This window comes from Drosophila suzukii, chromosome 2L (genome assembly GCF_043229965.1).
Source record: "Drosophila suzukii chromosome 2L, CBGP_Dsuzu_IsoJpt1.0, whole genome shotgun sequence".
Classification (NCBI taxonomy): domain Eukaryota; kingdom Metazoa; phylum Arthropoda; class Insecta; order Diptera; family Drosophilidae; genus Drosophila; species Drosophila suzukii.
The window spans coordinates 3,562,726-3,588,226 of record NC_092080.1 but is presented as its reverse complement, the minus strand read 5'-3'; the positions used below and the strand labels follow the sequence as shown (position 1 = coordinate 3,588,226).

The following is a 25,501-nucleotide window of genomic DNA, read 5'->3' as shown; positions in this document are numbered from 1 at the left end:
GGCGATATATATAAGCAGAAGGTCCGCTTCAGGTGATATAATAGCAACAGGTGTACCAGGATTTGTTACCAATTAGCCTTTAGCATTTCGGATGGTGACCAGGACCGAGTAATTTACCACATTTGTTCGAAACGTTTCCTTTAAAAGAGTATCCACTGCCAGAATTCTCATATATGTATCTTCTTTTTTTTGAAAAAGTTTTCAGTAGTTCATTTATTTATCTGAAACGTTTTCCTTACCGAGGCACCATGAAATAATTTTATATCCAGTGATCATCAGTCATTCAGTCCCATGAATAAAACACCTCAAAGATCTTCTCTTAATTTGTCATTTTTTTATTTATAAAATTTAAAAAGTCTCTAAACAAACAAAAATAATATTTAAATGAAAAATTCATAAAAAATGTTGGCTTACATTCAGTTTTGCGTTATCATTCTATTATCCTTCGATTTGTGTTTGAGAGATTTTACAATTGAGAAATGGGAAACCTATATTTAGCTAAATATATAAATCAACAATTTAAAACATATAGGCAGCTATAATGTTGCGGTAGGCCTTAGAAACCGGTTACACAACATACATAAACACTAATTATATAGGATTGTTGCCGGGATAGGGTCTTGACCTGCCTGTGTTTGTTGCTTGATTGGATTCGTTTTCCTGTTTTTGTTATTTTAAATGTTAATTAAAAATTGCACCGTCACCAGTTAAAATAGTTGCTATTTTGCCATATGTATATATCGTTTCTCTATAACTATGGGTTCTCCATATAATCGTTTTTAAAAATAAATTTAGCTAAAAAGTTTTACTTGGCCTGTGTCTTATCGGTTTGCTGTTGTCAAGGGTCTGTGGAATTTCGTTTTGTAGTCAGGTTTTGCTTCATTCTTTTGATTGGAATACTTTTCGAAATATTTACACAATAGCTGAGAGAGTAAGGTTCTTCAATTTTGAGCAATATTTAGTCGATAGCTATTGTTGATGTTATGCCAAAGTTTGACTAAATCTAAATTTAATTTAGAACTTAACGTTAACCTAAAACTAAATGCAATTTATAGTACAGTTTTGCTTGCTTCGCATATGTGTATATCATATAGGTACTACATAAATATTTTATTTAAATGTATATTTTTAATAGCTACATTAATCGTATTTACATTGTTTTCATTTAGTTCTCTTGTGAATGTAGTTTATAATTATTTTTACACTGTATTTATGATATGCGTGCAATTTTTAGAGATTTTCATATTTTTTCCATTGTATAATGATTATGGTTTAGAAGCATTTTCGTGTAATTTCCTTTTGTGATATGAAGAGCGCGTTATTTTGGTACAAAGCAACAGATTCTCTGATAATTTTATAGCCTAAAAAGGGGAAGGTGCACGGAAATAACAACCCATAAAGTGACATAGTTTAAATACAAAAAAAACAAGAGTTAACCGTAGATTTTCTCCAGTACAATTCTAGCTAGGAATGTCGTGTGTGCTTGGGTTTTCGGTGAGGAGGGATTAGTACCTTCTTCATCATCATATATATAGGTTATATTATGTTCTGCTATGACACACTTGTGGCAATTGCTTGGCCTGCATTTGCTTGGGTTCAATTTATGTACTTTTCAAATTATATTCTGTGAAGCACAAAACGTCAGTTAAATGCCAATTTATTGGTACTTGGTCGAAGCTAATGTAAATTTACTTTACAATTACGTATACCTAGATAAATCGTAGAACTGCCTGCCTATATAAACACATATACATGCATATCATGTAAACAGAAAATCTAAATTTTAGTATTGACTCTCACGCACTCACACACGCGCATCTAGTTTTTTTTGGGAAGACATCCTGCCGCCAGAAGAATTCTTCTGCGGCAAACACATTCACGCACACAGAGAGAGATATTTGCATAGAGAGAACTTAGGATCTGAATAAACTTAGGCTACACGGTAACGTCAAAAACAAGAGCCACAGCAGGGGGGATTAAACATAAATTGGAAGTTCTCAGTATAGTTAGTAGGATCCGTTGAGTTTAGTTGTAGTCGGGTGGCGAGCCGGTGCGTCATCCAGCTAGTGAGCCTGCCACTTGAACTTGGACTCCATCAGCCACTGCTGGCCCTTTCCGTAGCTGCAGGGTCGCAGCAGCGGCGTGTTGGCATCATCCCGAGTGGCGCGCTGTAAGCACTGCCCAGTATTCGTGTGGCGAATCCATTTCTCCTGTGAAATATGTGAAGAATTGGTAAGTTTTCTTTAAAAAGAAATGAACTAGTCTCACCTCCGCATCGTAGACCCACTCCTGATTGCCGCCCATGTTGTGGCATCGCACCATGTTGACGGGTCCATTGGAGCTGGATGCGTCCAGGCACAGATCGTCGGACATGATCTGCTGTCGCTTGGTGTAGGCGAACACCTGGTTTCCGCCCAGTCCATGGCAATAGCTAATGCCGACCTTCTCGTTGTACTTCCTGCCCATCGTGTCCAGGCAGGTTTCCGTTTCCGCATTGCGGATCTGTTGAAAGAATAAATATTATTAAAATATAACCACCTTTAATTCGATTCTAAGACTCTTACCTCTCCAAGATAGTAATAATCCAAAGGCATTAAGCTCTCGGGGTAAACATTCTCCAAGTACCAGCGGAAACTCTTGCACTTGAGGCGATCACGCAGAGCTTTACGATCGCTAACATCGCCCGCGGAAGCTTTGCGAGCTCCTAAATTTATTCCACAAAAGGCAAAGAATAGTAAATAAAATACATAGGTTAATCAGGATATTCGGGTATTAAAACATAAAACATATATGCTGGCGAGTGTTTTGTGTATTATAATCTAGGGTGTATGTGTTGTTAGAAAGGCAAGTTAAAAATGCTTTTGTGATCGAGTATAATTACAAAAGAATCTGTGCAGGTAATGGAAGATAAATGCTACATATGATACCACAAAACCATGCTAATACCGGAACATTTAGGCCTTTAAAGTTACCAAGCATTACCAATTATGTTATTTACAAGCGTCTGATACATAAAACATATATTATGATATACGCAGTTTGGTATTTTAATAAATAAAAGCTTAAACAAAAATCCATTACCAATATAAAAGTACGTTGAGCTTTATTATTTGCAGTTATCTATAATATATTTTAAAACTGGGTTCCAAGGAAGGGGACCTTTATATATAGGTTTATAATAACCACTCCCACTAAATTTAAATATCTTTAAACCTTTTTTGTGATTATTCCTACCCAAAAATATAAATTATTTGGGGTGGAAAATAAGGACGCTGGGGACAAAGACAAAAGACAGCAGGTGTGTGAGATTTTCGGGTGGGGGTGGTAGAAACAAGACCAGAACGGAACTAAAAAATGGCACAAAAAACACAGAGAAAAACAAATGGGAATCGGGGGAACCAATAAAACAAAAACTTTTTTGCAAATCAAAGATAAAAAGGTGAAGAAAGAAAAATATTTCGTGGTTGGATTCATTTGATTGATCGGTGGGTTGCTATTTTTTTTGTTGTAGTTGGGTTTTTTGTGGATTGGATTTCGGTCACGGCCATGCCATAAATCATAAATATTGATATAAATATTTATATGTGTGTATATAGACATTGCATAATGCAGGGCGTGCTGCTTGCTCGGGATAAATATTGTAGTTTATGAATGCAGAGATATATTTACGGAACAAAACACTATTTAAGAGGACAGACAATAGAAATTAGAGAGTGGAGAAAAGAACGTGAGCATGAGAGAGAAAGTGGAGGAGCATTCTGTTGTGGGTTTTGTTTTGTTGGTTTTCAATATATTATTTTTTGGTTTGTTTTTTGTTTTTTTGTAGTTTGTTAACCTGGATAAAAACTGTAGTAGAACTCTTTCCAGTCGTCCAGCCAAACCTCGACCAGACGGGCATTATTGTGATTGACTATCTCCGTGGTGCCGCCGGGGAAGGTGTACGGCGTAGACTTGCGGAACACGTGACCCACACGGGAGCAGGGGGCGATCTCTAAAACACCACCGCACATCCACACCTGGTTTTGGGATTCGCGGCGGTTTTGGCATATTTTGTATCGGGTTTTCATTGGGGATTTGGATGTGTGTGTGTGGTTGGTTGTTATTTTGACAATCGAGCAGTACAATCGAGCATTTTGGTGGTCAAAGAGTGGACGAGAAAGATATACACAAAGATATTTAATATGTAGAAAGCTGTTGTTATAGAGCGGTTTTAGCCAAGCCTAGCTTTCTGTACTCCCGGCCCTAAAACCTTTAAGCAATTTCAGGGAAAATTACTTTTGAATTGAGCATTATCCAGGGGAAAACGAGAAAGAGCGGCCCCTAAAAGTTGGTATCATGTTATTTGAGGGATTATAAGCACTTTGCATGAAGGGAGGGGGAAAGAATATTTAAATATTGAAATTTTGAGGGATATATTTGTATTGACTTTCTTTGATTATAATTGGCCTTGCCGGGAAGTTTATAATAATTGAGATATATATTTTAACTTAATAGCTATGATCTTCTTCAAAGTGCTTATCAAACCACACCCAACCCTCAAGACAACCAGAGCACAAAAAAATATTCAACTAAAGATTAAATATTAGTTACAACTTAGGGTAATAAACGAGGTATTAAATTAATTACCAATTGTTCGGATACTTAAAGCATAATTAATAAGCAACAAGTTAGGTGTATGTAAGTTACGTTTAGCTTAGGGTTTCAACTCGTTATTACTGGATAACTGGATTATAACTGGATACGTTAATACCTATGCATATGAAGTATTCAACATTAGTGTTAAGTTTCGGGGAGCATGATATTGTTTCTTAGTTAGCTGAGCTTGATCGTTTGATGGACAGTCATGAGAGAGAGCATGAGCATGAGCATAAGAGAACTGAGAAACTGAGAAGAGTTGAAAGAACATCGAGAAGAATTTCATTTATATGTGGAAATCATAAGAGGAACATACTAATTAGGGTATGCCAGTGCGGTTATAAGAAAATAAGTTGATGTGTTCGGCCATCGATTCGGGAGCTCTCTGAGTAACATGGCATATTAAAGGATAGCTAATTATAAATAGTATTTTTTTTGGGTATGGTATGTTTATATATTGTAGGTGGTTACACGAAATCATTAGCTATAGATTAGTTTTATGCTCAAAAAACATATCAGCTTGATTTAATGTTGTGTGTTAGTGTTTTAGTGGGGGAACCTTTTTCGAAAAGTGTGTTTTTGTTATTGGTTTCTGTCTGTTAGCGTTTCGAAGCCAATTACAAATAGAAAACGAGTAATTCTTAAAGTTAGGAGTTAGATGCACGCAATTTAAAATCGACTTGTGGTTGTAGGAATGTTATTTGACTGTTTAATTTGTTGATTGATTGTTGTAGTTGTTGGTTGGTTTGTTGTTTTTGCGAACCTGTGCTCATCGAATAATAGAAATCACGCCACTCGTCCAGCCAAACTTCGGCCACTCGGGCCGCATTGTGGAGCACAATTTTGGCCACGCCGCCGGGGAAGGTGTACGGCGATTTGTCACGGAACACGTGACCCACGTGGGAGCAGGGTATTATTTCTAAAATGCCTCCGCACTGCCAAATCTGCGGGTTATCATCGATGATTGGTTGTAATGGTTTGTGTTCGTGAGTAGAAATAAATTTGTTTCGTTGTTTTAGGTCAAATTTAAAGTCTTAAATTAAATAATGTTTCAATAATAAAACAAACAAAAAAAATGGAAATCTTAATTTAATGCAAGGCCTGAATTTGTTTTGCGGCTTGGCTTGGCAGCTAAGGAAAAAAAGTTGAAACAAAACAAAAGAGAAAACGGGAAAAGCTATCTGCAAAATGCTTTGATATTGCCTTACACGGAACGACATCTCCAGATTCTCGCCGCCCCAGATGTCCATGCCCTCGTCGTAGGAACCAATCTCATAGAAGTAATCCTTATCGATGGAGAACAGACCACCGGCCATCGTCGGTGTGCGCAATGGGGCAGTCCTATCGTTATTCCTGCGCGCCATTTCTCGCGATGGAACTCGGTACCTAGTGAAAGAGGATTAAAGAGGTACTTTTAAGGGATTACTCCGCTTCACTCACCATCTGAAGTTGAGCTTCCAGTTGAAACCACCCCACGTGGAATCCGAGGCCGTGATGTACTCGAATGTCTCATCGGAAATCACATCAATGATGGGGCACACAACCGTTCGACGATTCTGCACAATCCGCGCCAGCAGCGGCTCCAGCCATCCCTCCGTGCACTCACAATGGGCATCCAGGAAGGTGATTACCTCGCCACTTACATGCTCAGCTCCCAGGAGACGTGCCCGAATCAATCCGGATCGCTTCTCTGTACGCAGGACAAACGTCTTCACCGGCAGCTTGGCTACATACTCCTCCAACTGCTTGCCCAGGAAGTCTGTAAAATGAAAGATAATATAAGATTAGTCAGATTAGTAATAACCCTCGTGATGAAAACTTACTAATAGGTTTCATTATGGAATCCCAGTTAATATTTGTTTATCCCCTAACTCACCCCTTTCGCTGGCATCGTCCACCAGAATGATTTCCTTGAGCAGGGCACGCGGCGACCGATTGATAACACTCCATACGGTTCGCAGCAGGGTTGTCCAGGCCTCATTATGGAAAACTATCACAATGGAAGTGGTGGGCAGCTTGGAGGCATAGTGTTTGCGACGGCAACTACAAAGGGTATAGTATAAAAACCAGTTCAAAACCTGCTCAAGGATCCAAGCCTCACCCTTCGTGCCGCACATCAGTCAGCGAGCGATTCAACGAGATCATGTCACTGGCCAACAGATTGAACTGGTTCTCCTTGAACTTCTCCTTCATGAGATCCTTCATGTCAGCGGGTATTTTCACCGGCTTGCCCATCTCGCCCGGTTTGCCCTTGGCCTCCTGGACGGAAGGCGCGAGGAACCACTTCTTTAGCACCACGCTGGGATAGGTCATGGAAATGCCGCCCGACGCAAAGCCCTGGCCCATGATGAGAGCTCCACCCGACTCGCCATCTAGGGATTTCTCCGTATTGATCTCATTATCATCTACCAGCTGATTGTCGTCCACCAGGCGTTCAGCATTGGGTAACTAAGGGGAAGAGAGAAAACATTTGAGACGTTAGAAATAGTAAAGACATTAGTTTTTATTTTTTGGATTCGTGTACTTTAATAACCATTGACAATGGATTATTTTATAAGAACCAACTGGTACGTTCGTACGTTATTCTACAGCAGTGGTCAGCAGCAGAAGCAGCGTGGACGGCTCATGGGATACGAACTTTCTCTGCCGCCGCTCTGCTAACACACACAGTAAACCGTACACTGTGTGTGTGGCGACCACTGTTTTATAGCGATAATACATTAAAATTGTTAATAAAACACCCACCTCCACGTCGTACTCCCCGGATCTCTTGCAGCGCCATCCATCCTTGCCAATGCAATCCGAATAGCGGGCGATGAGGACAAAGTCGAAGATCACCCAGACGAGCGAGGTGAGCAGGACGATCCGGCAGGTATTGGAGCGCATGCGCCCGCGCATTTTGCGTGTGAAGGTCGAGAAAGTCATGATTGTTTCTAATCTCTGTTAACTATCGTTGGTGCCTAGGCTATAGTCCTGGGGGTTAACTGCGGAGTTTTGGCGATTTGGGATTCTATTTTGATGATGTGGAACTAATATCTTGGTTTAGTGCGGGGCTATCATGTTAGTACCCTGTTTTAGCTATTAAACGACGATATGTTGATGTAGGGATTGGGTTTTCTTATGTTTAAAACTTTTATGTTGCTGTATTGTGTTGCTGTTGTTGTGGTTTATCAATCGTTATCAGACTTTTATCGCTCCCTCAAGCGTGAAATGTTATTAACTTTTTTGCAGTTGTTGTTGGCACATATGGGAGCTCCTCTCGTCTCGTCTCCCTCTCTCTAGCTGTCTGTCTATGTGCCTCCCTTGCACTCTCGGTCATGCTAGCCTTAGGTTTGACCTTTGACTTCAGTTTCCAGAGTTCCTATTGTCGCATCCTTTTAGAAAAGATCACCAGCCTTTGGCGACTTTGAATTCCAGGTCCAGTTTCGCCTCGGAAAACTCATTCCCGGACCAATTCCAGATGTTATTCTTCAACAGTTCCCTTTGATTTGTTTTGAAAAACTGCGACCTTCGTTATTATTAAACTGGAAAAGAGAGGAAAAGAAAACAATAAACATCATGATAAATCACTTTGCTGTAATGAATAGCGGTAGGAAAAACGAATGTTATGATTTCATTTCGCTGGATTTATTTTTATACGCCAATAATCAAATAAACGATTTTTGTTACCAAATAGATATAGAGATAATGAGGTCAATTTATTCTGGTGTTGTGTATCCGTTTCGTCTATTATTTGTTCAGCTATTTATTACCAATTTAATCAGTCGCATACTATGTTTGCAATTAGGGTTGGTAGAGATAATTAATCATCTCCAATCTCTATATGACATCATTTTTTTGAAGTCATCTTTGGTTTATCATTGAAGGTGAGTTAATATTTCTTTTGGTAGCTCTAAGATAAGTCATAGTGATTGACGTCTACCTGGGAAAAAGCTAACATTAACTTGTTAACTAACGTGAGTACTCAACTCCACGTTATGTGTAAATTATTCAGTCAAATATAAAACGAACTAAAAGATATAATATTTATTTCTTTGAATAAAAAGGAATAGCAAAGGTTTTTCCTAGAAGGAATTGGAATATTTGTAAGAGCCAAACAGAAAATGGAATATGAGATGAAGCAAGCAGCTTGATAAATTTGATTTTTGTTGATATTTTTGTTTTAGTCCCCTGTTTGATTCCAGATGAGAAAATAACGCAAACATTTTGCATGCAAATGGCGAAACCTATGCATCGATAAATCGCATCAAAGCTTAACTTTCAATACCTCTTTTCCGGCTTGAGTCTCGGCTTTTTCTGTGGCTCCCACCGCGGAATCTCTAGCGCTTTGCACACCAAATGCCAAAGGCGAGTATATACATAAGCGGAAAAAAAGAAAAAAAAACTGTTTTTTCTTCTCTCCAAATGCCGTTTTGGCCAAAAATTCCATTGACAAAGGTCATAGTCGCAGAGAAAAACAACGGCAAGACAAGCAGCATCAGTTCCAGCAACAACTCACGCCAAACAAGCTGTCGGGTGGGAGGGAGATGGAGAGCTGGGAGTGACAGAGAGGCAGAGAGGTAGCGGCAGTACTGGCCAAAAGCGCAACAACTCTTAACGGTATTCTGCTGGGGATTTTCTGGCTTAAATCATACCCTCTTAAGAGGTATTTCACATTTTTAGATGTATTTTATCACTTAAGAATAGATTATCAACTCTAAGTTTTCAAGATCCATGTACTGTGGATCTTACTATTCAAACTTCTCTTCAAAACACTAGAATAGGTAATTCCAAAGATTATAATACATGTTTTTTTTTATTTTATAAGGGATTTTTAAAAAGTTGTAGGTCGTATGTAACAAATGTCAAAATTACAAAACTTTTATACCTATATAATATTTTCTTCTTTTCCTTGGGATAGCGCTAATTCCGAACATGGGCTACTAATAAGAATTTTTCATCACGTCTTTAGAAATTGTCAGTACTAGGGTTTAATATTCGTAACATTGTTTTATGGATTGTATATTTTCTATTTATATTTAAGTTTTGGTCAATTTTAAAAACTATATATTAAAAAAAAGAGCACATAATATTTAAAACAGTTATACCACTGCTTTTTAAGTTACACAAACAATCGTAATAGTTAGAACTTTACTCTGAAGTTAGGGATCCCACGTCCTTCAGAGTATATCAAACTTCGATGCTCTATTCACTGTAGTTTTTGCATCTTCCATTTTTTGCACACATAACGTGCCTTTGAATCATTCATAAGGCATGCGACGTCAACCTCGTTGAGCGGCAAACTAGACAAGACTACGGGTCTGGGAGATCGTAGTCGGAAAAACCAGTTTCCCACCATCCATCCGACATCACGTTACGGGCACATACACAATCACACACTTGGCAAGGCTGCCTGGGGGCCAGATGGTGATGCAGATGCAGAAGTGGGTGGGTTCGGGGTTGGATTTCGAGGTGGGATTGGGACTGGGGATTGCCAGGCGGTGGCAACACTCTGCTTAAATATGCAGTTGCATGTGCAAGACCCCAAAAGAGGCTAACTTCAGTGGCGCTCGCTGGAGAGCCCTTTCAGCCCCTTCCATGTCAGGCCATCAATAATAAATTTGATAACAAGGAAATGTGAAATATAAATTCCAGTTTTTATAATTATATAGACATTTTCTTGACAGGGTTCCGCTAAAAGGTTAAATTAAAAACCACGCCGTTGAAAAAAAGGTCGGAGATGCGAGTGCATTCAAAATGATTAATAATTCAGGACAGATTTCCACAAGCAAAAAATTGAAATGCCATCTCATGGAGCTTTCAATGCCCTGAAAACTTTATGAAAACTCAATGTGATTTCTATTCATATTTGATAAATGGAACCGTGGAAAAGTAAAAACTTCTACAATTTATTACGTGTTTTGAAAGCTGACCTAAAACAAAGTTTGAAATAACTAACTACCATGTAGGGTATTGAAAAACCATCTTTAGCCACCTGTCAAAGGGACTTTCGCTTCAATTCGGTCTGTTTTCGTTGCATTAAAATTAATCAAATTGAAACAGCTCCGTTTCACGGCTGTTTATGCTGCCGCCATTCATTTGCATGCATATTTCACTATAGACAATTCAATTACAATTATGTCAAATGAATACATTTTACAATTTCAGAGTTCTGCTTGAAAAGAGCATAATTGGTTTGGTAAAATGTTGAAATTCAATTATACCCCACATATGATGGGAGTCGCCATGGTTGGGGGTCCATAGTATCTACCCATATATATGGAGTGGGATTGAGCTGTCGAAGTCACGCTTTGTGAACTGCTAATTGACAGGTAATCAGTTTAACTGCTGAAAACAGCAACGAAAGCAAACAATTATTTTTCATAAATTGCGGAGGGTGGCAAAAAATAAGAGTGAAATTCCAATGAGAATTAATCACAGATAATAGCACTCGTTGCTCAAGAATTAATTGAATTACCATCCGATAACCATATTTATTGAATCTACAACATAATTTAATTATAATACTAGTCAAAGAGCAATTGAGACAACAAGAGGCTGATAAATAGTTGGGAAAATCAACTAGAGCTGAACGGCAAAACACAATCACAGTGTTTTCTCACTTTGTGGGACAGGCAATAAATTAACTAATCCTTGACATATTGTGGGCTAGAAACTTCCCGAAAATAGTTGTTTCCCTTAATTAAGAAGTCTGATAGAAATTTGGTATTTTAGACATGACAGGGCTAATAAGGTTTTTGGTTTTTGGTCTGGTTGTTTTAATAATTAGGTAGCTTCTATTATTTGAATGGTTTAAACTGTTCTTACACACAAACAAAATGTTTTGGTCAAAATTACCATTGCAGTTAGTTCTTTAACTAAAAAAACATTGTACTTTACTACTAAAATAGTTGTATATGCATTTGCTTTAGCTTTATTTACTACTTTATAGTTAAACTACTATTAAACCAGTTCCGTTCGCCTGATGAATGTATTTTGTTATTGCAATAGATATATTTATTTATAGCAATTAATATTAACCTAACATAAAATCGCACTATATTTTATGGATTGGATTACTATAAAACATAGTTATTTAACTGCAATCGATGGGTTGACTCCATTTTACGCTCTTTAATAGAAACATAACTATTTTTTGTAGTATACCATGCTTTGAGGTGAATATTTCATGGGTAAAATCGCCCATTTAACTCTTATATTGGTCAATTTTACCAACAGTTTCTTTTTGTGTAGTTTTCCTCATTAAAAAGCATAAAAAAAACTATTTGAAACGCCTGCTCTCAAAATCAATAAACAGCAATTATTTCTTATTGAAGTTCCACAGTTCTCAGCAGTAATTTGATGGAAACTCTTGACTCAATAATGTTCAGTCGCAGTGCCGACAGCAATTGATGATTTATGTACGACAATCGACTTCAATTGCTGCCGACTTCTGTGAACTTGAGCGCTGATTTCAGTCGCCTCGGGTTTTCAATACGTGGGTGGCCGTTCCGCAGATAGGAATTCAAGTTTTGCCTGTTATTTTATACTGCTGCACTGCGCCAGCTCTAATTTTTTCGTCGTAATTTAATTTTCCGGGATTTTAATTAAAATAGAGCGCGGAACGAGCTCAGCAGTGCGCAAAAATTCACAGCACGTAACATTGAAAAAGTGTCAAACTGGCATAAATTGAAATATTCCAGTGTCAGTAAAAGAGAAGCCCCCTCCTCCTGCCCCTTTCTCCTTTCTTCTTGGCCCCTTTGGATTCTATCTTGGCCGGGGCCACAAAGCGGAAGCTAACATTTTTTACAAGGGCCAAAAGAGTGGGTGGTGGCGATGAGGATGGCGCCCGCTGAAAGCTTTTCAAGCTGCGCTGTTTATTGCCACTGATAAGGTGGCCGAGGGCGGGGCACCAGGGGGCGTGGCAGGCCCCTCCAATGTACAGTAGTTGCTCGGAAATTTGCAAAACTTCTGGCCTTTTGAGGCGTTTTTAAGTTGCCAAAACTTTGCACTTTATGATGCTGAGTTCTTAAAACTGTGTTATAACTATGTTTTTAAAAATGGATTATATATGTCCCAATTTCTTAATAATATCAGTCATTTAAAAAGGAATTTTAAAACTTTGTTTAAATATAATTTAAGAAAAATATATACCTTTTCCAATCTTGAAGAAATTGAAACCTAATGGTTAAATATAAACAAATCCTAATATATTAAGCGTTGTTTTAAGCAAATATATGATCATATATCATTAGTTCTTATACAGGGACATAAACTCTATATGATCTATAGTTTTCTTAGATAAAATAAATACTTTTCATATCTTTGTATAAATGTTATGTTGTATAGGAACATACCATACCTTTGGGTACTTCAAAAAACACAATATCATGATTTCAGATCGTTATAAAAGTAGTCAATATCTACAACAGCATAAATGTAATTTTTATAAGTATTTCCTTGGAACCCTATCTGCAGGGCAGCAATCTTGTTCAAAGAAAAATAGTTAATATTTGTACAATTTCTTGGCAGGCACTGTAGATGAGCTTGTAAGCGCGTTTCAACTGCACTTGTGCCCCAGAACACTTAGCACGCTTGTTGAGTGTGTGGCGCGCACTCAAAAAAGCGCACAGCAATTAATTTGATGAAAATCTGTGTCAGCTTTTACAAGAAGTTCTCAAACACGAGGCGGAAGCGATGTGAGGCGGAGATAGCTGCATAATGTTAACAGATCGAAACTGTTTGAAAGTGACGTGTACACGAAGATACAAGGTACTTCAAGCCAAGCGCAACAATTTATTTATTAGTTATGGCCCTATGACATTGGCTTACATTTTAAGTGATTAGATTTTTTTTAAAGTCATTATAATCCCATAGTACATCTCCCTAAAAATGCATCCAATGTTATTGAGTTGTAGTCCCTTTTTCCCTGGGTTTTACTGACTTTTTCAAATAGATCCACCAATTTATTTAAAATTTAAACTAGTGTCACAGGGTCTTTGGTGGTTTAAGTACAATCTGTGCATGTTGTCAATCAATTCGCAGTAATTTATTAATGAATAGGCGTCTCTGTTGACAAAGGTCACGTCCCGGCGGTGATAAAAAATAAAAAACAATCAAAAAGAGCAGCAAAGCCAATAAACGAGGGCAACCACTATTGTGACAACGCTTACAAAATGAAATTGTAACACAAAATGCAATTAAGAGTGCAAAATAAAAACGGCAAGCAAACCAGTAACAGGAAAATAAAAACAAAAGGCGCACAAGAGCACAGTGAAAACAATTTGGAAAACGTAGGCAATTAAATGCAATTAATGAAATTGTACAATTAAGAGAGTAGTTTGCTGACCCGCTGATGACCATTTGCCGACGGACTGGTTTTAAGTGGCCTCCTATCTGGTCGCGATTTTTGTACGTTTGCAAACAATCCAGATTCAACATGGGACCAATTTGTAATTTGTTCACACATAAAATGAAATATGGTGTGGGAAATCTTAAAGAAATATCATCGGGTTTCACTTTTTACGGTCTTATGGCTGTTTTCTCGACCACAGGTTAAACACCTAACCTTTCTTATGTTAAAAACCGAACTTAAATTTATCATGGGGAAGAGAAAACGGTCTCTAATATAGTGGTTTCAGATCGAGATGGGAAATTCCTCTTGAAAATTTAAAAAATCTGGGAGAACCTTCCTAAATTAACCTGCAAATAACATGTTGACTAATAGGCAGACATTAAATGAAACCGCTACCACTTGACTTCCAGACAATATTTTGCATACCTCCAAAAAAAAACAGGTTCCACACATAAATTCATCATCTGAATGCCCCGGCATGCGCCCCATGTATAAATCATCCTACTTAAAGTTGGGCCCTGAAAATATTGGGTATAATTAAGAACACTCGTTTGGCTGCGCACACTTCAACAACAAGTCGCGCCGAACTGAAATAAAAAAGTTCCCATAAATTTGAAGACTGTTTTCTTTTTTTCCTGGTTTCAGGGGGGATAATACTTGTTGTAGGTGTCCGGGGGCCCTGCACTCGGGCACTTTAATGATCTGTGGCCAACTGCCAGAAATGTCGGGGGTTTCGAGTTCGGGAGCTCTGGAACTCCTCCGACTGCCTGATGTGAAAGGCGCGTAATTTATATTGCACACAAATAAAATTTATTTCGGTTCCATGTTGGCATGCAGAGCAGCCGGTAAGCCCGGGAATGAAATGATACAAATTAGCGCTATAAATACGCCCCACACACAAACGAACGGGTTCCACAATCCACACACCGCTCGGCTTTTGGAGTCATAAAAACAAATGCGATGCCAAGTCAGTCCGGCAGGTTAATGAACTAAGACGTCGTCGTCAGCGACGATGACAACGCCTCGCAATTTCAGCTAATAAAATGCTAATTTCCCCCCTCACCAGACCTTATTTTTAACGCAGTCGTACTTTGCTATGACGATATATCAGACAGTTCTGGGAATTATCAGAACTAAGAGTTATGGAGAAGATTATTATGACATTATCAGAATTCCCTGTAGTTATCAGTTTACTACTTCCCTCAGTCGAGCTGTGAAGATTATGATATCAGAATTCCTTATAGTTATTAGTTTCTTACTTCCCTTTGTCGATATATATATATATATAACTAAGAGTTATGAAGAAGACAATTTTGATCATATCAATACTTTTTAAAACCTATCAGTTTCATACCATATGAGTCAATATAAAAGCAAGTTCTCAGAATTATTAGAGCTGAGACTTATAAAGAAAACTATTATAATCATATCAGAACTCTTCATAGTTATCAGTTTCGTACCTTCCTAAGTAAATATAAAATTAAGTTGTGTATTATCATTATATTGATTATTATCATACGTTTTTATAATATAATGTAATCTTCATTAGATTTTACATTACTATAGTTACTCATTCATATCACCTTAAAGATACAAATTAATATTTGGTTCAACCTTAAGAATCTCTACTGTTCTTACCGATGAAATCCAGTCGTGCTTAGAGATATGGGAATAGCAATTAACAGAGGCCCCCAAAGGGGTGCGACAAAGGGTATCGTCTGGGGAACCGTTCCTAACTGAGTGAAACACAACAGGTTCTTAACATTTGGCACAAATATTTCAATTTGAATAATGGTGTGTGCTTAACAAAATAATACCCTCTTATGCAGCTGCTTAAATACCTTATTTGTTTGCAGCGGTAATGTGAGCTTTTTATAATTTAAATTTAACCCAGTTAATAAACCAAATAGACGCAAGCAAAGTTAAGTAAATAAATTTTGAAAACACAAAAGTAATTCATTTGATTGCACCGTGCTAGGCATCAATCAACATAAATGGACAAAGCCATAAAAATTGCTTTGAAGATGAGATTTTTCCGCCGAACATAGAGAAAATAAATGACAACGAATTAAATGGGAATTTTCGAGAGGAAAACCGAGAAAATAGGAGGGGAAAACCTGTCACCAAACGAAGAGAAATGTGTCGAAATACGAAAATTGACAACTGAATAATGTATCTGGATATGGGGACATATTATCATCATCATTATCATTGGCAACCATCAACGGTTCCAGACTCATAAAGCGGATTTTGCGCTAATTTTTGTGTCTTTTCTTCTCCTGGAATCTTTTGGCACAAGAAAGAAAAAAATTCATGACTCGCATTTTAATTAAAAGTAAATAGAGTGAGAGAAAAAATGGGCAATAGAGGAGGACAGAGAATCTGAGCTTAATGTTCGGCATGTGTACACAGGGAAAAATTGCTATTTAACTTGATATATACACACAAAAAATTTTATGGGTACTGTTGAAAAATTGTGGTTGGTTACTATTTAATTGTAGAACTACCATAAAATGATAAGATGTGTGTATTTTATTGTGGGGAGAGTAACTATTTGATTGATCAAACTGACAATTCGATGGGGTGGGACCATTTAACTAACTTTTATTGGCCAGGTTTACCTAACAGTTTTTTTTTGTGTAAAAAATAGTATTATATGTATAATTCCCTTTTAATGTAATCTATAGTTATAATGGTTTTGCATAATAAGACAATGATTGTTATATTGTTATTTTACATTTTCCTATAAATTGATTTAAAAAATAAAAATGTTCTGTGTATCGACAAGAAAGGAAAGTAGTATTGGGGAGAAAAAGAGATTCCGCTGTGTTAAATGTAGCAGAAGAGGATAAGTAAGAGGCGGGGGCGTTTAGAAAGCAGAAATATGCTAAGCGACCCAGCGTTTGCATAGCAATTGCTCATTTACAGTACTCAAGTTCTTTTTCTGCGGCGTTTTTTATTTAAAACAAACTTTTGTTTTTTTTTTGTTATACCACTTTCCTGCAATTTGTAAAACTTTGCACGAAAACGAGGCGGGTAAAATAAAAAAAAAATAAGAACAAAAAAGGAACCCCGCGCATAAGGGGCAGACAAATAAGTGGAACAAACGAAAAGTTTTTCGAGGTTTGACATTTGGCACAATGGTTATTCTATTTGGACCATCACTGGGTGGGCTTGAACTCGGACCCTCGGAAACCCCAGTCTTACTCCCTACCCGCATCATTAATTTGCCTTTGTTTCGCTTTGTTCTGCCTCTAATTATGCCCAGCAGCTTCGTTTATGCGATTAAGCCAATTATGCATTGAGAAAGGTTGACTTAATTAAATGGGATTATAATTACTGTTTTGGAAAATTTGAATATTCGGGTGCTTTGTTTGTAAGCGATGGTTTTCAGATGCAATTTGAACTAAATTTAGGTAAACCAAAAGCTTTTAACGGCACTTGTTTAATTTCTATAATATGCTAGAAGTTTTTAAATAACAATGAAATGTTTTTTTTTAATTTTCAGCTTTAAACATGTTGTAAATGCATTTTAAGAAAAGCACGTTTATATTACAACTTCACAAATTCAATTCAATCAGCTAAACTAGTTGTAGCAAATCAAATCAAACCAGGTCAGTGGGTTTTCGAATAAAAGACCCAATCCCCACTCTTATCACAAAAACCAATCACGCATGAACGAACTCGGAAGTAGGAGAGATGCCACGGGGGGCGGTATAAAAAGGGGGCGTGGACGTGATTCGACTGTTTTTGCGGTTTTTCGAACCACCGGCACACCCTACTATCCCCTCTTTCTTTTCGGCGGACTACTTCCTTCCCATTCTTACACAGTCACACAATCTCTTCTCTTTGTCCCATTAAAATGTTATTTCCTTATTATTGCCTTGACTTAATCGTCTTCCTTGCCAGCAGGCTGTGCCCCCTCTCTTCTCCACCGATTCCTTATTTTTTCCCCACTGTCCTACTTTTATTGCACTCGTCTCTCGATTTTCAGACTCATATAGGGGACAATTGTCTCCCCACAGCCGCATATATCTACAGTGGGGGCCATAACAATAGCTACCGAAATTTTATGATATTATTTTCAGTTACTTTTTTACAATATTTGGGTGTAGTACACTGGTTTATTATTTTATAGCCCTCATATTCTAGATATTTGACTGATAAAGCCCTACAAACATTCACCTATAGTTGTAACCTAACCTTTAAACAGTAAATAACAGATAAGATCGTAAAAATTGGTACAAATTACTTTGAACTACTTTAAAAAAAATGGTTTTTTGTCTTATTCTACCTTTATTACTATTATCTCGACCTGAGCTGTAAAAACATATGAGTGACTGCCGGACTTTATTCCCCCATTTCCATTTGGCTCCTCGTTTTCATGTGATGCGTGTCCATGACAATGGAATACAAATTTCTATGGCACACATTTGCTTATTTCAGCTCTCTTGGATTTTTATTATTTTTTTTCCATTTGCTGTTTGGAAAGGGAGGCTTACACAACCTCATAATCTTCAGCCGGGCGCCGCCACAACAAACTAATGCAAAGTGCCAGACCCTCGACACTATGCCAAAGAATTTCTGAGTCATCGTTGCGCATTGTGATTATAATGGGAAAACATCTGCAGATTTAAATTTCAATTTACACAAGAGATTTTAAATTTTAGTTATAGAGAGAATATTCAACAATGTATAGTATTTATGTGTGTTTGCAAGGGGAGATTGAAACTTGTTAGCCACAGAACATTTTGAGATTTATCACTATCAATTGTGACAAACATATTTTGAATTCATCAAACTCAAAGCTGTTTGGGGGCTATAAACTTATTTGTGGTATGGGAAAAAGAGAAGAAAACTCTTTGCTAACAGTCTACGAAAGTTTCTAAGCAAATGTACGAAAATAATAAAGTTATTTGGCAAGTATTTACCCAACAATACATTTTGGGTAGGGGGAAAATACAGACAAATTGAATGCTATAAAAGCAGCTTATAAATGCGAGCGATATTTCAATAATATTTATAACCTGAAACCAAGAGATTAAGTATTTAATTTCTTTGGAATGAATTTAAATTTTGGCAGATGCTTTTATTTACTGCTCGTTCGAGACTTTCAATGCAAATTGTTTTTAAAACCGGCAAGTGATTAATTTCCCGGATGAGTTATAAAGAGAGGCTGCATTGTACCACCCCCCTCTGTTCATCATTGGATGTTACGAATGTCAGCTTATCTGTTATGCAAATGGTATTGGGTTCCCTTTCCAGCACAAATTGATTGGCAACATGAGGCAGGGGGAATGCAAGTGCCATTGGACTAATTAAAGTACCTTGCGTAACCTTTCGATGATGCTTAACCAAAGTAATTAGCTAGATGAGGTGACTTTTTGTTCGGGTGGAACACGTGAATTTGAAATTATCGAATGTTGGAGTGCTAAATTATGTTAGGTAAATGTTATTTCTATGTTGTACATGCTGCACTATCGCTATTCTATTCTATTGTATTCCCCGAATGCGAGTGCCTTAGATAACAGAACATTCTTTCCGGCTACTTTTCATGCACTAATAGTTGATCAAAATTTATGGGGCAGCCATCCCGCCAACCTAGCAACGAACCCACCCATCCTCCCACTACTTTGCATTGCACCCAGCGGAGCTGCGTTGCCAACCTTGGTAAATATGCTGTGCTGGCTGCTGCATTGGACCTTTGTTGTTAACGCTGCTATTGTTGCTGGCGGGTTTGGTTGCTCAGCGTTGACAACCTGGCTATTTTCCGGACCAATCTGGTTATTCCCAGAGGTCGGGGGTCCGTGAGAACCCATTGCACTTGGCGGGCAACCACAAATCAGGTAGGTTTACATACTATAGTTTTTGATTTTCAGTCAGTTTTATTAATAGATTTCTTTTATAAGATGAAATAAAAAAAAAAGTTAATTTAGGGATTTCTTTTTAAAGCAGTCTTTTTATTTTAGTATGCAAGGAATTGGGATTTATAGAAAATGTTCACTTTTTTATTTAATGATAATGAAATGATTTTGATTTAAAAGGGATTTCAATAAAAAGAAAAATTTTTTTTTTTCCTTTTGAAATTTATTTTTTTTTTAATTTTTTTTTAGTTTTGCTTACAAGGGATATGGACTTATAAAATCTATTTTAGTTTGTTATTTAATGATAATAAAATGATTTATTTTAATAGAACTGTATACAAACTAGCAACTAGTTTTTTAGGCCTAACCAAGAGGCATTGGATGGTTAAATTTCAATCAACCTTTATTAAATTTACCGTCATCACTAGATAATAAACCAATTATGTGGTGAAAATAGAAACTGGACAGTTTTCATAGCCCACCGTTGTTTTAATTTGGCATTACTGGCGGTGCTGCTTGGCTGGTTGGTTCGCTCCAGTACGATTCGGTTGGGTTTTCAGCGGGGTTTGGGTTTGGGATTGGGTCTGAGTTCGGGTCCCGGTTTCGGTTGGGCTTTGTCAAGTTCGACCCTGGGGGCATGGCTCATAAATTTCCGCCGCTATTGCAATATGAAATATATGCAACATAATTGAATTGCGCCTGTGTGGGTGCAGTGTGCGGCGTACTGTTAATTTTTAATTTATGCTCATAAATAATCAAGGCATTTTCATTAGACAACAATTTAAGGAGAAAGAAAAGGGAAAAACCAAAGCGAAAAAATGCAAACTCATGGGAGAACAAACAAAAATTAAACATAAATTGTAAAGAAATGGGAAAAACAAATGAGGGGGGGCAAAAAGTATTGTATTCAATGGTTTCACAAAGATTTGTTCATGCACCCATAAGCTGCTCTTATTTTAGAGAAAATATGTTTTAAAGAAAATGCGAAATACAAAGAATTCCTGTTCAAATAAACCCATTTTCTCCTGCTTCTCCTCTTTTTCCAGCACTAAAAATGTAATTCATACCTCTTAAAAGGCGTCTCGAGCAGAGAAATAGCGATAACGAAAAGAATTTCTCGTCGACCTCCGGCTTATAAACACTTTTTAGTCGGCTTAAGTGCCAAAAATAGAAATAAAAGTGCTACATTGGCGGAATAGATTCCGTTTCTGGTGTTAAATGCCGCGTAATCATTTTCGGAAGCCCATAAAAGCGCAACTAAAAGAGCAGAAAAGGCGTTCAAAATGCCACAGATGGGGGATAGAAAAATAAAAAGCGAGGGAGTCAGGTGGTGGAGTGCGAAAGCTGTGCAAATATACCAAGTCAGCTACGTCAGCTGGGTTTTTTTTTTTGTCTTTTAATGTGTACCTTGTGACATTCGAAACAGCAGCTCGAAAAACGAGTCTCAGAAAAAAACAAAAGAAATAAGGCCAATGATGCTTGTAATTGTAGCTCCAGTTGGCCCCAACTCTTGTTGGTTTTGCAACTGCTGTTGGTGTATTTTCTACCCATTTTCGCTACCCCCACCCCATTTTTACTGTTTTTGGCCATGACGGCCAATTGCAATTTCAAGGCTGCAACTCCAGCTCTAGAGCACTCCATCTTCTTTACTATAGCCATCGCCATAGCCATCGCCATCGCCATCATCGCATCGCGTCGCATTGCATCGCCCACATGCGCAAACAAGTCTTAAAAACTCATTAACGTTTAATAATGTGAAAAGCGAGACGCCGCCGGCTGAGCACTTGGCCACTGAGTGTCACCAGTTTGCGGTACAGAGAGAAATATTGGAGATTTTTTAGACGGTTTCGTTAATAATGGGAGTTGGTATAGGATTTACCACTAAATTACCAAGAAAAAATTATTCCAAATGTTCAGTTTTTCAAAAAACACTCAATAATTCCACATATTAGTTTAGTATTATGATGATCTTAGTTTTATACTTATATAAAATCTATTACCACCCTGAACAATGTTTAAATGCTTCCATTTATTATATCAGATACCAAGATGATCTTAGTTTTGTTTTCATCAAAAACTATATGCTTCATATTTCATATTTTCTCTTTATAATTCCAGTTCCTAGATGATCTTAGTTCTAGCCACATCAGAACTTTATTAAAACCATGATTAAGGGTTATAGGAATATTTGATAAATTATTTTATTATATCAGTTCAATAAAGACCTTGCTTCTAAAACCATACATTTCAAAAGCAAAACATCTAAGAGGTATAGAATATTATATTTTCTCTTTATAAACCGGGTTCCCAAACGATCATAATTTTTCCCTGTGCAGTTCCCCAGCATCCCATGTTTACTGCCCCCGATGGACACTTGCTGCACTCAATCAAGCTCGGAAAAGCAAAGAGGGCTGATATGGGAGGTTGGCGGATGGCAAGAGGCTAAAACCCGGGATGAGTTGTCTTCATTTTGCCACGAGTGGCAGCAGGCAACTGCACCAGACCGACCATAAAAGATGACAACGGCAATGGCAAAATGTAGCTCTACAGCCAGCGTGTTTTTTGAACGAGAAAGTGACCAGAGAAAAAATGAAGGCCAACATTACCTAACAGAGCTTTGGCTTAATAAAGTTAAAAAATAACCCAGGAACATTATAAAGAACGTGTAACAGATCAAGTTACTCTATTTTAAAAGAGATATTCTGATTGAAAATAAAGAAACCGCTAGTTACCTTTATAAAAAGGTAAGTCAGAAGCTCTCTTCCCCCAAAAAAAGTTATTCAATTAACAACTTCTTAGAGCAGACAGTTCTGTAACCCAGATATCTAGCCTATAAATAGAACTCAAGGCACGCAGACTGACTAAATACCATTCCATCGAAAACTCGATCGTGAGCAGGAAACAGTGTTTAAGACTACAACTTTTTGTCATCTAATCTGGGGCCAGCTTTATCACTTTTTACTGTTCGCCTCTGGACCAAAGAAAACCCAACAAAAACCGCATGACAGTGCTATAAAACCCCAGCTTCATCCTAGACAATTACGATAGACCAAAACCCGCTTTTCTACGGGGAAATCTTTTCTTGTACAGCATCTATCTATCTGCAGCTTCTTCTTTGTACGCTGCCAGCCATAACTGTAGTTGCAGGTGTGTAGGTAAATGTACTCGTAGTTGTTGTGTTTGCTCGGGGGAATTTACGGAGCGTTGATGGCTTTCTCCTCTAAGACTCGATTTTATGGAGAGGGAGGAGGGATGAGGGAGCAGGGGGATGGATAACATGGTGCTCCAAACTGGGAAAACCGGGGATGAGGAGGAGGTGGCCAACGAGAGCACGGGGAGATGATCTCTAGGCCATTAAGAGTGGCCACTGGCCAGCAAAAAGTTATAGCTTCATTTGCACACAACAACTGCTGCAGAGGCCGAGGTCAGGTTGCCATGTCATGGGGGCAGGTGGGCCAGCAGTGGGCGTGGCTAATTAGCAAAGTGCAAGGTGGATCGCTGTTCTCTAAGCGGAACGGTGGCCAAAAGACTTCAGGGTCTTCCAGCTAATCGAGAGCTTAAAATGAAAACTGTAACATGAGAAGCAGCTTATTTTGCTGATAAAACTAGTTATGTTATCATTTCAATTAATGGATTCAAAAAAGGCTAGACAACATAATATTTGATATATAAATATGGCCTATTTTCTGAAATTACGCCCCAAATGTTTAAGTTTTTTTTGTAGATAAGGGTAGCTAACTAAACAATTAAACCGAAAACATTAATTCCCAGTAGCTTGGACAAACATATGTATGAAGGTAAGTCTTCCCAGAAAATGATAGGGGTTACTTTTCTTTTCAGTTCTATTATTTTAACAGAAGTTCATAATTATTTATATCTAGATAAATATGTATAATAACGGACCATTTGCTTATCAAATGAACTCTAAAACGTTCAGTTTAACTTTAAGCGACATTTGGAAAGTTGTGTAGCTTCTGAGGCCAAGCCAATGAGTAATACTTTTAAGAATTCGACCGAAAAAAGCATCCAATAACATTTTGAGCATTCAGTCGGAAATGTTTCCGCGAAATCTTTCCCACAATCAGTGTTTCTTCTCTGTGTGTCGCATTGCCATTGGCTCCATACCCAACGAAAAGTCACGACCCAAGTGAGGCATTATTCCCCGCCGATCCGGTGGTCACTATCATCATTACAGTGCGGCCGATAAGTACGTGGCCCATTGTCATTAGCTCTGGGCATTAATTGCAGGTGGAAAGCGGCGACCTTAATGCAGTCGGTTCCACAGTGCGGCTGATAAAAAGAAATGCATTTGCAATGCCACGAGATAAAAGCAAGAAAAACCAAGGAAAAACATGAAAACAAGGTTTAGGTAGTACCTCGACTAGCAGATATCCACTAATTACAGCTTAATTTGAAAAGATATTAATCAGCCTCAGCCTCTTTTTTTCCGGGACACAAAAAGTATAGTACCTCGACTGGGAGGTATTCATTATTTACTATACTGTTTCGACATATGTACATAGTACATATATCAGTTTCATTCGTAGAGATTATAAAAACAAATAACTTTCAACGGGTCGTGGTATAACATAAAAATTCTGGAATTCCCGAGATTTAAAAAATCGTGGCTCTATAAACTCAACTGTTGATCCCGATAAGGAGCACACTTATAAGATCAGAACCGGCAAGTACTATACAGAATATACCCCTGCAACTCAAAAAACTAACAAGTATTAGGCAGGAAAACTGCATTTAGCCAGAAAAACGAGAAGAGGCATCTTCCGCGGATTGTATTTACACGAACCGGTTTAATTGGCTCGACCTCCAATCAGAATCAAGTTCACGAACGCACTGTGATTAAGAGTCCAATAAGTGCATGAGTGCATGTGGAAAACAAATGAAAAGTCTTGTTGGAAATCGCTTACCCAAAGGGAAAATCTCTGGAAGCTGCAGGATGTAAGGATGAAAGGAGAGAACAACAAAAACGCTGCAGGATTAACGCGATTTTTTGTTTTTTTGGAGTGTGTGTATGTGGCGAATTAAAGTGACCAACAAAAACAGACACACACACACACGGCAGGCCGCTCACTAACTAACACACACACCCGCACGCACCGCAAGAGAGAGAGAGATGGAGTGAGAGAGCGAGGGGAGATTCGGAAATTGAACACGTTTGCCGCGATTCCGATTCCGATTCCGGCGGAGGGCGTAGTACCGCCCCTAAATTGTGGGCGACCCGGTTTATTTACACGTCCGTATGTCCGAATTACTGATATATGTATGTATATAAACGCGTATATTATGGACCGCGCCTGCTGCACTTTTAACTACTACAACTACAACTCTCTGTTGCGTACGCGCGTGTGTGTGTGCCGTGTGTGCGTATCAAGTGCACACGTATGCATCTGCTGTTGATTTCCTCGATTTGATTTGATTTTTTATCCCGAAAATAATACTACTCACACTGCACCAGCACACTTAAATTCTTTTGATTAATAATTAATTCGTGCGCGACGCGACATAGCCTCCACTCGTAGCAAAAAGTTTCTGCCAACACGCCGCCAACACTGCAGTGCTAAATGGAAACAAAAATTTTTATTTTACCGAATCAACGAAACAACGACCGTTTTCGTTCAGTTGAGCGAGCGAGCGATTCCACTGAGCACCA

General features: G+C 38.0%; 1 protein-coding gene and 1 long non-coding RNA gene across 5 annotated transcripts; both read right to left on the bottom strand.

Annotated features, from left to right (window-relative positions):
* Nucleotides 1–314: 314 nt before the first annotated feature.
* Pgant5 (polypeptide N-acetylgalactosaminyltransferase 5) lies at nt 315–8,135 on the bottom strand. Of its 4 annotated transcripts, none has more exons than XM_017086535.4 (9): nt 7,381–8,135; nt 6,737–7,083; nt 6,512–6,678; nt 6,076–6,394; nt 5,844–6,021; nt 5,399–5,579; nt 2,565–2,704; nt 2,269–2,502; nt 315–2,210 (listed from the first exon to the last, which is right to left on the bottom strand). In XM_017086535.4, the coding sequence occupies exons 1-9, from the start codon at nt 7,558–7,560 to the stop codon at nt 2,064–2,066; spliced, it is 1,893 nt and encodes a 630-aa protein (XP_016942024.1). In that variant the 5' UTR covers nt 7,561–8,135; the 3' UTR covers nt 315–2,063. The 4 variants fall into 4 exon arrangements, 3 of the variants coding, with proteins under 3 accessions (XP_016942024.1, XP_036669333.1, XP_065722298.2); XM_036813438.3 differs by lacking the exon at nt 5,399–5,579 and adding an exon at nt 3,836–4,016; XR_011605940.1 differs by lacking the exons at nt 315–2,210; nt 2,269–2,502 and adding an exon at nt 3,836–4,016.
* On the bottom strand, nt 8,136–25,438 carry LOC136117096 (uncharacterized). Its single transcript, XR_010654363.2, has 3 exons — nt 25,297–25,438; nt 24,759–24,780; nt 8,136–8,159 (listed from the first exon to the last, which is right to left on the bottom strand). It is a non-coding gene; the product is annotated as an uncharacterized lncRNA (long non-coding RNA).
* Between the last annotated feature and the right edge of the window lie 63 nt (nt 25,439–25,501).

Excerpts from the sequence above, each read along its gene's own strand:
- Pgant5 (XM_017086535.4), bottom strand. The coding sequence starts at position 7,560 with ATGACTTTCTCGACCTTCACACGCAAAATGCGCGGGCGCATGCGCTCC. Across the intron at positions 6,679-6,736 it reads ACTGATGTGCGGCACGAAGG|TTGCCGTCGCAAACACTATG; the intron begins GTGAGGCTTGGA and ends TACCCTTTGTAG. Across the intron at positions 6,395-6,511 it reads GGACGATGCCAGCGAAAGGG|ACTTCCTGGGCAAGCAGTTG; the intron begins GTGAGTTAGGGG and ends TTCATTTTACAG.